General features: G+C 40.5%; 1 protein-coding gene across 1 annotated transcript; it reads right to left on the reverse strand.

The window, feature by feature from the left end:
- Nucleotides 1–10,905: 10,905 nt before the first annotated feature.
- On the reverse strand, nt 10,906–12,188 carry LOC142629169 (uncharacterized). The gene is made up of 3 exons (XM_075803170.1): nt 12,038–12,188; nt 11,547–11,676; nt 10,906–11,457 (listed from the first exon to the last, which is right to left on the reverse strand). Exons 1-3 carry the CDS (start codon nt 12,162–12,164, stop codon nt 10,980–10,982), a joined length of 735 nt encoding a protein of 244 aa, XP_075659285.1. The 5' UTR covers nt 12,165–12,188; the 3' UTR covers nt 10,906–10,979.
- Between the last annotated feature and the right edge of the window lie 1,451 nt (nt 12,189–13,639).

Consider the following 13,639-nt stretch of genomic DNA (forward strand, 5'->3'; position numbering starts at 1 on the left):
GGATTGTAACTAGGGATTATCTTAGGGCTTTTAGACTAGCTCCTACCCAGTGTGCCCCAAATTTTTTTAGGATCCTAGGTTCCATAGATGCCTTAAATGAGAAGATGAACCTAGGGCTCACTCATCACGATGTGAACTGGGTTTATAACCTCCACTACCTAACGAAAAAAGATGAATATTACTTAAAATCTAGGCATCCATCAGTTAGGTTAATTCAGCGTCTGCCCGAATCCAATAAGGATCTAAAAAATGACTTCCTGATCATATTAGGAGATTGGCACGACAGCTTACCCTGTCCGACAAGGGAGGGGACCTCACGTGAAGTTTTAGATCTATCTAAAACCCTTAAAAACCATTCCTTTTATCTTTTTATCTATTCTTACCTTGTTTTTCTTTCTTTTGGACAATTCTGCAGATCCACACGCAGCGAATCGTCACCCTTTCCTTGTCGATTTTGGGAGATTGGACAGAATTTTACAAGCCGAAGTTTTCGTGCATACAAACGGCCAACTCCGAGCGGCTCATTTAATCCTCGGCTACGATCCCATTTCCAAAGCTTTTCAGGCACCGAAGTGTGTGATCAAAGCCAAGGACCCACATCTTCCCCGGATCAGTGTTGCCGTTGAAGGTTTTTTGCTACCCAAGGGGGCTCCTATTCCTCAGGGTACCCTGGTTACCCAACCCGTACAACCCCCACAACCCGTTTCGATAGGGATTCCCCTAATCCCTCTTTCAACACAACACATACTTGGTGAAGCAACCTCTTCCCAACCCAGCATAAAGGAAGAAGAAGAGATTGTTGAAGTATCCGATTCCGAGGATGAGTTCGATGTTTTTAATCAACCTCACCCCCCCGAAGACCAAGTTTCTACCCTCGGCACATCCTCTCAAGTCTCATAAGACATCATCCAATAGTCTGATCCCATGGGTATCCAACGCAAGGCCAAGCCAAGTCTAAAAGATGTACTGAAGGCTCAAGCAGGGCCTCAAGAGCTTCCTAAGGAACCTTGCAATAGGGTCCAAGATAAAGGTGCTGAAAAAGGCCCTGAATCAAGGCTCCCTCTTCCTCCCCCTTCTTCCCAATCTCAGCATATCAACCCGGCTAACCACAAAAGAAAACGGGACCAGCAAAAAGGGAAAGAAGTGATGGAGGTAGGAAAGGGCTCTCTTCCTAAGGAGCCTGAGATCGAAAAAGGAGGAAAACAGGCCTGCACTGTGCAGACGAGGTCAAATAGACGGACCGAATCTCACGTGGCCGTACACGCTCCACTCTGGCTCCCTGATATGACTATGGATGACCACGCAGTCACTGTTGACACATCCATTAGGAACTCCAATGAGGGAACAGTTGCTTGCGTAGCAAACGCATTGGAGCAAGTTTTGCTGTTACCCGAGGATATAGGTGAGCTCAGAAAAAAGAGAGACCAAAATGTCTTTATGATTCTGAAGAAGGAACTTGCCATGGTAAGCATCTCTTCTAAACCTTGTCCATTTCTATTCCTGTTATTCTTATAAAACTTATAACTTTGTCTTTTTTGTATTGTTGTCTTTCATTCATAGGCTGTTCAGTCTGCTCATAGGGCAGAAGAGATCGCCATTAGCTCGTATAAATCTTTGAAGGCCGAAGAATCAAGACGCGAAAACGCCTAAAGGATCTCGGACCTACAAAAGAAAAAACTACAAGAAGTCTTAGATAAACTGGTTAAGGCAGAGAGTGAGAAGTCCAGCTTGGATGCTGCTCTTAAAACAACTGCGAAACAAACCGAGGACCAACGACTACTGCTTAGGCAAACTGATGAGAACCTCGCTGCAACGAGAAAGCTAGTTGAGGACCTTAAAAAAGATTTGAAGGAGTCTGAGAGGGTAAAAGAGAAGGCCATCAAGAGCAAAGAGAAGACCCTTCAAGAAAAAGAAGAGGCTGAGAAGGCAAGAGAAGAGACTGAGAATGCAAAAGACCAAGCTGAACAAGAATGTTATGAGGTCGGCGTGAAGGAGATCATAGAAACCTTCAAGGCTCAGGTCCCTGAGGTATGCAGGCATTACTGCCTCCAAGTGTGGAACGAGGCACTTCCCCGAGCTGGGGTTAAGGCTTCTTCTACTCTTTGGAAAGCAGAGAGTGTCTACTACCCTCCAGCCATTCGAGCCTCTGACCTTCCTCAAGTCGATGATGATGCTGACCTACCACTATCTGAGGATAAGGAAGGTGAGCTGGCTGAAGACTCTACCTTTGTTGAAGGTCAACTCCCAAAGCAAGCTGATCCAATAGAAGGAAAGGCACTAGAGGACACACAGCCCTCAAGTGACCCCAAAGACTCTTCCAAGGACAAGCAGGGTGATCAAGCAAATCCAACAACCTTGAAGGATGATCCAAAAGGCAAGGAAATAGCTGTTGAGTCTTCGGTGCAGCCTCAACTTCCTCAAGACCCTAAAGGCCCTTTGAAGATAAAGTTGAAGCAGTGATTGTTCTCCTCTCGTCTTTAGCCTTTCCTTTATTTCTACCTAGTGTAATTCTGATAATTCGCAAGTACTTTTGTAATTCCAAAGAATTTTGAATTTAATGAAAACATAAGTTCTACCTCCTTTGTTTGGTGTTTTTGCTTTTGTTTTGCCTTGATCATACTACTTCATACTTGTTTTGCTATATTTAGAACAGTAATCCTTTTTACCCTTATTAGTTTACTAAAGCCAAAGCAGTAACCTGGACTGAATTTAGGCAATAAACATGTTCAACATGTCTGTAAATGCATTAAGTGATGCTCATGGATTTCTATCTATTTATCACTATCTCAGGGAGACTTTAAGATATACGTAGTTGAATTTCATTTAGATGGGGCACGTCTAAGGACCAAAACGTTTATTAGGCTCTGTTCAACACTTAGTGAGATATCCATTTAGATAAGGCATATGGTCCAATGATCTAGATGGTGAAAAGAATTGAAATGTTAATTTTCCCAAAGTAGATGATCCGAGGACTAGACATAACTAAGGTTCCGTCTAACACTTGATAAAAAATATCAATTTAGATGAGGTACGTGGTCCGAGGATCCAGGCATACCAAGCTTCAGTTTGATACTTAGTGAAAAGAATTGGAATGTTAATTTTCCCAAAGTAGATGATCCGAGGATCAGACATAACTAAGGTTCTGTCTAACACTTGATAAAAAATATCAATTTAGACGAGGTACGTGGTCCGAGGATCCAGGCATACCAAGCTTCAGTTTGATACTTAGTGAAAAGAATTGAAATGTTAATTTCTCCAAAGTAGATAATCCGAGTATCAGACATAACTAAGGTTCTGTTTAACACTTGATAAAAAATATCAATTTGGACGAGGTATGTGGTCTGAGGATCCAGGCATACCAAGCTTCAATTTGATACTTAGTGAAAATAATTGAAATGTTAATTTCTCCAAAGTAGATGATCCGATGACCAGACATAACTAAGGATCTGTTTAACACTTGATAAAAAATATCAATTTAGACGAGGTATGTGGTCCGAGGATCCAGGCATACCAAGCTTCAGTTTGATGCTTAGTGAAAAGAATTGAAATGTTAATTTCCCCAAAGTAGATGATCCGAGGGCCAGACATAATTAAGGTTCTGTTTAACACTTAATAAAAAAATATCAATTTGGACAAGGTATGTGATCCGAGGATCCAGGCATACCAAGCTTCAGTTTGATACTTAGACAAACGAAGATAATGAATGCAATATAGTGTCAATAAAAATGACCGAAGTGTCTTACATTTAATAATAGTACTTTCGTAGGTTATTTACATTCCAAGGACGTTGTACAACATATTCATCTAGATTATCAAGATTATAAGTCCCTATGCCTGCGACCGAGGTAATACGATAAGGTCCTTCCCAGTTGGGCCCCAGTTTTCCCCATGCTGGGTTCTTTGTTGTACCCAAAATTTTCCTCAGTACCAAGTCCCCAGGTGCAAGAGGCCGTAATTTTACATGAGAATCATACATCTGCTTGAGTTTGTGTTGATAATAAGCTAGTTGAACCATGGCGTTCTCTCGTCATTCTTCAACTAGTCTAGACTTCTCTCCAATAGATTATTGTTGCTGCCTGGAGTGAAGGAGTTCTTCCTTAGTGTTGGGAACCCAGTTTCTAGAGGTATTACTGCATCAGCTCCATAAGTCATGGAGAATGGTGTTTCTCCTGTGGACCTTCGTGGTGTAGTTCGATATGTCCACAAGACATGTGGCAGTTCTTCCACCCATCTTCCCTTAACATCACCCAACCTTTTCTTGAGCCCATTAACTATCACTTTATTGACGGCCTCGGCTTGCCCATTCCCTTGAGGGTAAACTGGAGTGGAATATCTATTCGTGATACCTAGATCATAATAGTATTTTCTAAAGGCCTTACTATCAAATTGTAGACCATTATCTGAAATGAGAGTATGAGGGATTCCAAACCTGGTGACAATGTTCTTCCATACAAAATTTTTTGCTTCCATGTCTTTGATATTTGATAATGGCTCAGTTTCAACCCATTTGGTGAAATAATCCGTTCCGATAAGGAGCCACCGCCTATTCCCTGCTGCTTTTGGGAAAGGTCCAACAATGTCCAAGCCCCATTGAGCAAAAGGCCAAGGGCTAGACAGAGGATTAAGAACACCTCCTGGTTGATGTATGTTAGGAGCGAATCTTTGAAATTGGTCACACTTCTTCGCATAATCATGTGCTTCTCTCTGCATATTGGGTCATCAATAGCTTTGAGTAAGGGCTCTATGAGCTAAAGACCTCCCTCCAGTGTGGCTTCCGCAAATCCCTTCATGCAACTCTTCCAAAAGTAACTCTGTTGCTTCTGGGTGCATACATAACAAATATGGTCCCAAAAAAGAGCGCTTGTATAATTTCTGATCCTCGGACAGCTAGAACCGAGGTGCTTTCCTACGAATCTTATCTGCTTCGGACTTTTCTTTAGGCAAAATATCATCTTTGAGAAATGTCACAATTGGATCCATCCAACTAGGCCCTGTCCTATTTTGAAGAATTCGAGTGGCGTTATTACTCGTCCCAGTGGGTTTCCACAGATCTTCAACAATGATGACCCGAGGTAGGCTTTGCGCCGAGGATGTTGCGAGTGTGGCCAAGGAGTCAGCATGAGTATTCCCACACCTAGACACATGTAATAAAGAAAAGGACTCAAATTTGGATTGCATATACCTAACCTGGGTTAGGTATCCTTGCATTCTTGAATCTCTTGCCTCTAGCTTCCCTTCGACTTGGCCTACCACCAATAGTGAATCCGAGAACATTTGTACTATCTTCCCTCCCATCTTATAAACCATGTTCATTCTAGCGAGGACGGCTTCATATTCTGCTTCATTGTTAGTGACCGAGAACCCCAATCTCAAAGATTTCTCAAAAGTAATTCCCTCAGGGGATACCAAAACTAGCCTCACACTAGATCCTTTTTGATTTGCGCTCCATCAACATATACTTTCCACAACGGAGGCTCTTTGTACGAAATCATGCCTACTGATTTTTTATCCATGCCTGATCCTTTAATATACTCTTCTAATGAGGGCTCAGCAAACTCCGCCACAAGATCCGCAATGACTTGCCCCTTTATAGAGGTGCAAGGCATATACTTGATATCGAAAGCCCCTAGGACAGTTCCCCATTTGGAAATTCTTTCCGTATAATCCGCACTCCGAAGTATAGACTTAAGAGGGAGTTGTGTTAGGACAACAACTGTATGAGACTGGAAGTAATAGGGAAGTCTTCGTGTAGCATGCACCACCGCCAAGATTGCTTTCTCCAGTGGTAAATAATTCACCTCGGCTTCATGCAGAGACTTTCTTACGTAATAAACTGGCCTCTGTACATTATCACCATCTCGTATAAGAACCAAACTAACTGCATGATTAGCTACTGCAAGATATGCGAACAGAACTTCATCAATTTCTGGTCGAGACATAACGGGTGATTGTGAGAGATATTCTTTAAGCTGTTGAAAAGCCACCGCACACTCCTTGGTCCATTCAAAACCCTTCCATTTATTTAACAATTGAAAGAAAGGCCTGCATCTGTCCGCGGACCGAGAAATAAATTGGTTGAGGGCAGCAGTAATTCCTGTTAGTCTCTGAACCTCTTTAGGATTCCGAGGTGGGTGTAAGTTGCTAATGGCCTTGACCTGAGCAGGATTGACCTTAATTCCCCAGTGAGTTACCATATAGCCTAGAAACTTGCCCGACCCCACACCAAAAGAACATTTAGAGGCATTGAGTCGCAATTTATACTTTCTCAGCGTTTGAAAAGTGTTGCTCAGATCTTCCAAATGCGTAGAAACCGCTTTACTCTTTACCACCATGTCATCCACATATACCTCGATAGTTTTTCCCAACTGTGGCTTAAACATCCTAGTCATCATCCTTTGATAGGTAGCTCTCGCATTCTTCAAACCAAAGGGCATCACCTTATAATGATAATTTCCTTTAGGAGTGACAAATGCAGTCTTTTCCTGGTTCTCCACAGCTAAAGGTATTTGGTGATAACCTTGAAAAACATCAAGAAAACTCATCCGAGGATGCCCAACAGTAGCATCCACCAACTGATCAATCCAAGGCATTGGGAAAGAATCCTTCGGACAAGCCTTGTTTAAATCTGTGAAATCCACACAAACTCTCAACTTCCCATTCTTCTTCTTTACCACCACCGTATGAGCTAACCATTCAGGATAAAAAATTTCTTTGATAGCACCCGCCTTTTTAAGTTTGAGCACTTCCTCCTTAACAGCCTCAGAATGCTTTTTGGAGGATCGTCGAAGTGGTTGCCTCCTTGGTACCACAGCTGGATTGACATTTAAATGATGACAAATAAAACTCGGATCAACCCCAGGGGCTTCGTAAGCATTCCATACAAATACATCCATGTTTCTCTTTAAAAACAAAATCAGCTTTGTCTTCTCCTCCTGTGGCAATTGAACCCCTACCTGAAAGAACTTTTCAAGGTCATCGTCTATGAGAACCCTTTCCAATTCTTCACATGCAGGTTCATCTACCTTGGTTGTGGCTAGAGACTTTGATTGCTACGACTTTCCGTTAGCCGAGGCCGAGGACTCCGGTTTAGGTTGACACAGAATTGCAGCCATGACACACTATCGAGCCACAGACTGACTCCCAAGTAGCTCCACCACTTGATCTCCAGAAGGAAATTTAACCTTGACATGCAAGGTTGAGGAAACGGCACCCAAAGCATGCAACCAAGGTCTTGCCACAATAGCTGTACAGGGAGAATAGGCGTTCACCACGATGAAATCTACGTTTACCACTTCTGGGCCTGATTGTACAGGCATCCTAATTTGCCCCTTTGGTACGACAGCCTTTCCCTTAAAACCTATCAAGGTGAGTCATAAGCCATAAGATCCTCAATCTTTAAATTTAACCCTTTAAACAGGCGCCACTGCCTTGATCGACCATCACCCTCTTCACATCGTAATTCCCTATTCTTAGGGTAACAACTAAGGCATCATCATGTGGTTGGATAGTCCCGATTTTTTCCTCTTCCGAGAAACCCAAAACTGGTAGGACATTCGCTTTAATCCTCTTCGGCTGATCCCTTGATTCCTCGGCCAAGGTCCGAGCCACAGACATCACCCTAAAAGGAGTTGAGCCAGTCCTTCCAAGTGCCACGAAAATAACATTGATTGTACCTAGAGGAGGCCTTGATGAAGGGCCATTGTGGTTTGCCGCCCCTGAGTGGTTTCCTTGCCTATTAAGCTGATACAGGAATTGCTTTAACTTTCCCTCTTTAACCAATTGCTCCAAATGATTCCACAGAGTCCGACAATCCTCAGTGGTATGACCCCTCTCCTGGTGATAATGGCAATGGAGATTTTGGTTGCGTCTCAAAGGGTCCCCCGCCATCTTATTGGGCCACTTGAAGTATGACTCATGCCTGATTTTCTCCAACAGCCGTTGCACTAGTTCCTTGAAAACGGTGTTGACCACTTGTGGGGCGGTAGGACCAGCTTGTTTGGAAAAATCTCTTGCAGGCATGTTGTTGTTGTATCTGTCCGACCTGAAATCCCTCCTCTCCTGAGGGATAACTTTCGCCTTACTCTTTCCTTGCTGCTGATCTTTCTCAACCATTTTGTACTCATCGATGCGATCCATAAGCTGACGCACGCTCCTGACAGGCTTTTTCATCAAAGATTTCCTCAAGTCATGCTCCGTAGGTAGGCCGACCTTGAAGGTCCTTATCGCCACATCATCAAAGTCCACGTCAATTTCATTGAACATCTCCCAATACCTGTCTGAATACGTTCTCAGGGTTTCTCCTTCCCTCATGGCCATGAATAATAATGAATCTAAAGGCTAAGGAACTCTACTACATGTGATGAAACGAGAGCCAAATGCCCTAGTAAGTTCCTTGAAAGAATTGATAGAGCATGCCCTCAAGCCATCAAACCATCTCATGGCCACGGGTCCCAAGCTAGAGGGAAAAATCTTGCATATCAAAGTCTCATTCTTGGAATGTACTGCCATCCTTTGGCTGAAATGGCTCACATGCTCCACAGGATCCGTTCGGCCATTGTAAATAGTGAAGGCCGGTTGTGTGAAGCGCTGAGGTAGCCTCCCTTCTTCCAACTTGCGTGTGAAGGGTGACTTGGAGATTTGGTGCAACGCCCTACCCATTGCATCATTTCCCAAGCCCCTAGAGGAATAGTTTTTACCCTACCGCCCATGTAGGTTGTCTTCCTCGTAAGAGAAAGATTCGTCTAGGGGAGTTCTGGATCTCTGCCTGTAATTGTCATCCTCGGAACCCTCCGAAGAGGGATCGGAGACAGAAGGAGTTCGCCTTCGCCTTTCGTGACGCAATTTCCTTTTTAGGCTGTCAATTTCTTTCTGCATGGCTTTGGTATTTTCCTCGTGAGGAACTCTGCTTCCCCCTTGTGAATGACTCCTACTTCTGGTAGTGTGCGTAGTATGCACACTACCTTCCCGGTTCTCTTCGTGCTCAAAATGCAAGGAGTGATTCTCATGTTGGGAGCCCACAGACTCTGTATGGTGTTGTGGTCTTGAGCCCACCATGACGTTTAAACCTCTTCAAAGACTAAATTCTCACATATGGCGCCAATTGTAATGACACAATTCGAACTCCCGACCCACAATCAATAGGGAAAGGGCTTGAAAAACCTTTTTACAATAAATTTGTAGAGAGTATGCTTGAAATCTAGATTTCAAAGATGGTTTAAACAACAAAGAAAAACGGGCTTTGGGCCCAATGGCCCAAATAAGGAGTTATCTATAAGAATATGAATGAAAATTCCTCATCGGACACAATTCGAGGATAGTTTATACTATTGCTTCTCAAGATAGATTACAAATGTGGATTGTCAGATTTATCATACACTATTCTTTCTTTTTTTTCCAAAAAAAGCTTGCCCTTCTTTCGAAGGTCATTTCTCTTATTTATACTTCCTCTTCCTCTCCTTCTCATCTTCCACCTCATGGTTATAACGCTGGTTTAGATACTTATCCCATCAAATTTCCCTGAAGTCTTCTGGCGTCAGGGGCCAAGTTTCAAACCTCATGCTTAGGTCCCATTTCTCCATCAATGCAGCCAGTATATCAATTGCAGAGTCTTTAATGTTGGGGCGGTGGTAACAGTTTTATCTTAGATATTCCACCGCCCTTTCTATTACCCTCCACGTGTACCGTGTCTTCCCGAAACCATAGGAATTTCTATAACATAGCCTAGGGATATTAAACCTTCCTTTCTATTACCTCGGCTTTATTATCCGATGACAAAGTCTTCCTCGGACATAATTATTCATACGTTATCACATCTTTACCTAGTATTTTCTTTATGAGGTACATTCACACACCCTTAGATCACTTGATGTCCTCGGATTGGGCTTTTAGCCCAAGAGATATTCTTAGGTCATCCTTCATAAATTACTGGGCCCAATGTCCCTACAGAAAGTTTTCTACTCAAGGTAGTAATAGGATGTTAGTGGTCTAAGTTGCTATTGTAAAATTTCAATTCTTTTATAGTGGATCTGTTTTACCTTGAGAATAATTAGGTTAAATCCTCTCCAAGTTTTTTACCGGTTTAGTTTTCCTGGATTATCATATCGTTGTGTTCTTTATTTTCCGCTGCTTTAATATTTGCGATTGGTTTGTTTTAACCTAGATTTGAATAATTTACCTAAGTAATCACTTGGCTAATTAATTAGGTTAAACAATCTAGTTTTACGGGGATCTAAAATTTTAACAATTAAAAAAAAAAATTATTGCAGTTTTGCATAAAACACAGACTCCCTTAAGATTCTCTCCATTAATTTCACTAGAAATGAGGAGAATTTATTTTACATTTAAGATTTTTTTTTTTTTTTGGGGTAAGATCTAACTATATATAAAGTATTATATTACAGAAAATTTTAAATGATTTGTCATTAGATATATCTTTAAATTTGTAATATTTAATGGTATTATTTTCTTTTTGTATATATTTTTCTACTCTTTTTCTTTCTTATTACTCTCACCATTCAGCTTGCGGAATATCTCTCCGCCTTCTTGCACGCGACTTGCACGCGACTTGCACACGCATGAGGGACTTCTTTATGTGGGAAAAGTAAGCAGCATTCTTCATTTTCTCCTAGCCTCCAAATTTGAATTGAATAAGAGACATGAGTTAATGGGAAATGAAGGCTCATTAGAGATCTTATATTACGAGAGACAAACATCCAAAACTAGAGCACTCAACAAAAAAGCAAACTTAATGCAAATGCAAAAAGTTACAAAAGAAGAGAGATCTTTTGTAAATTCGCAATCATTCTATATATTATTGCCAATCAAAAAAGAGTTACATGCACAGAACCGATTAGACTCATCATTATATATATAGTTTTTGGATGAATAAAAAGAACTAGTACTGTTTTTTATCACAAAAACAATGCGACTAATAATTTACTACCTACGACCATCGTCATGTGGTTCATCAGCTAGCCTTTTTAAAAAATGAAATCTCCATTATTGTAGAAGCTATTTGAATCAACCCCACAAGAAAAAACAGTAGGTTGATGATCATGACCCATGTTGCCCTTTGGATCATCAAAGTTCCACAGGCTAAAACAGAAGTCATCCTCTCTAATTGTATCTAACCATAATGCAACATCTTGAGACATCACGGAAAAGCATTGGTCCTCCAAAGTGGGGTACTCTTGTATGACAAACTTCTCCTGTTTTTCCCGTACTTCACTACTCATCTGATCACCACTTGTGTCTTCATTAGATATTGTTTCCCTTTTTATGCTATCTTCATGCGGTTCCTGCTCCTGTTTCTTTGGTGGTTGCTTTTGTTTTAGAGTTTGTGCTTTTTCCATATCTTGCTTCTTAGAGGATTTGCCTTTCTTCTTGAAATGGGTTCTCCAGTAGTTTTTGATCTCATTGTCTGTTCTTCCAGGCAAGTATCTAGCAATGGTTGACCACCTATATATGTTTGCATATATAGAATTAATAAACAGTGATGTATAATATATTGAGAGAGAGAGAGAGAGAGAGAGAGAGAGAGCCATTACCTGTTACCCCAGAGAGCATGCATTTCAACTACAATGCCTTCCTCAAGAGGTGTTAATAGGCCTTTCTTGAGCCCAGGCCTAAGATAATTCACCCACCTTAGCCTGCAGCTCTTGCCACTCCTATTCAAACCTGGTAAGACAACAAATCAATTAAACAAAAGGGTACACAAATAAGATACTGTAAAAACATAAACGGCTCTTTTAAGTTTCTCTCTCTCAATATGAGACAGCCAAAAATGAGAATTTAGGCACAAATTTAATTAACTAGAAGCTCATTGGATTCAATAGCAACAGTAAGTACTATTGAGTAGATTCTCTCAATTTCACTTGAAATAGAGTGTAAAATACAGAGAATTTATTTTACAGTTAAGACTTATTTATTTGATCAAATAGTATATAATGTTGCACATCATTTAAAATTTGATAGAAATTTCCCTCTACTTCTCTCTGATTTTGTCTCCTTTTACTTGACAAAAGCAATATTGATTTACCTGTACTCTTGGACACAGAGTTCCATCTTCCCTCCCCATGCAACTTGACATATTCACTAAGCAACCTATCCTCCTCAGGAGTCCATGAACCTTTCGTCCACCCTTGTTTTGGAATTCCCCAACCCATATTTGAAGCTAATATTTCACTTTAAATTTGTTTGCTAATAAGTATTGTTGTCTCCGAACTGTATGGAAAATATTGCTCAAATGGCTTAGCTTATATATAGTCTTCAAAAGTTACTCCAATGTTTTCAATTAATAAATTGATGATCTTACAACCGCCAAGATCTATGAATAGAACTTAATATTCTCCATGTTCCCTTTTAACAAAATCGACCATGTAGCCTCTAGTTTGAGTCCAAGTGTTACAAATATACATGGTGCTCGTTGTCTCATATCTTTGTGGCCAATTAGAGTGGGTCTTCTAGATCACAGCGAGGCATGGTACTGTATTTCGTCAGTGCAAATAAGTTTGATTCACCAAGTGTGTAACACAACTCAGGAAACATCGTCAGTCATAGGACTCAAGAAGTATATACTCTTGGTTCACCCAAGAAAGCAAGTTGGTGTGTTTCCTCTAAAAGTCCTTTGCTCCAATAAGTGTGTACCATTTGTTGATGCTATATATAACAAATATTTTTCAATTGCGTGGGTTAGTGATTTTTTATTGTCTAAATTATTATCATAATGATGGTTCTAGTACGCCTGTTATGGTAATGTGGTTGTGTTTATATTCGAAGAATGTGACGAAGAGTCAGCTAGTTTAGGTATGGTCTTTGGACTGTATGTAAGCAGCATATAGATTTAGAAAGTTAGGGCTTTCTTTAACTGAATAAAACAATACTTTGTGCGCATGATTATTCCTATTTATAGGTGCCGATGGTAACTAGAACATTCCATTAATATCAATAAAGTTAATTAGCAAATGATACTATATGATCATATGAGAGTTCAAATCTTGTAATAAAGTTACAAAATCAAAGAAATGCTTGATTTAATGGTGCTAAAAAGCAGATGGAGCTTAACAATAGGGCCACATAGCACTTATTAGGTTATAATATTTGCGTTGATTGCAACTCAAGAGATTGTAATTGAAAAACGTTGTTTAGACCCTAGACTTAACTATCAATTTTAATAATTTATTCAAATATTCAATCAGAACGTTTTGGGGTGAGGTTGCCCTTATTATTGTTCGTATTATTAATTCTGTTTTCTTCACTTTTTTGTTTATAACAAAATACTGTTTGAACTTCTCTATGCTAAACTCCCTCACTACTCTTCAATATGTGTCTTTGGTTGTTCCTATGTTGTCAACCTAGTTTGCTCCATATGAACATTCCAAACTTAAGCCTCCATCTTGATTACGTTGCTTCCTTAGTTATGGAATTACCCAAAAAGGTTATCGTTGCTATAACCTTAACCTCATAAGTCATAACTAAATGCCTTCTCCACATGTGGGGTTTAATTTGGGAACATTGATCTCTCTATAGTCTCTGAAGCTTCCCCTATTCTTCCTCCTATCTCAAAATACCGTCATCAGAGATACTGAACTTAGGTTTCTTTCCTTTAAGCACCTCATCCACATTTTCATCAAATGTGAAT

The sequence above is a fragment of the Castanea sativa genome, chromosome 1 (assembly GCF_040712315.1).
Source record: "Castanea sativa cultivar Marrone di Chiusa Pesio chromosome 1, ASM4071231v1".
Taxonomy (NCBI): domain Eukaryota; kingdom Viridiplantae; phylum Streptophyta; class Magnoliopsida; order Fagales; family Fagaceae; genus Castanea; species Castanea sativa.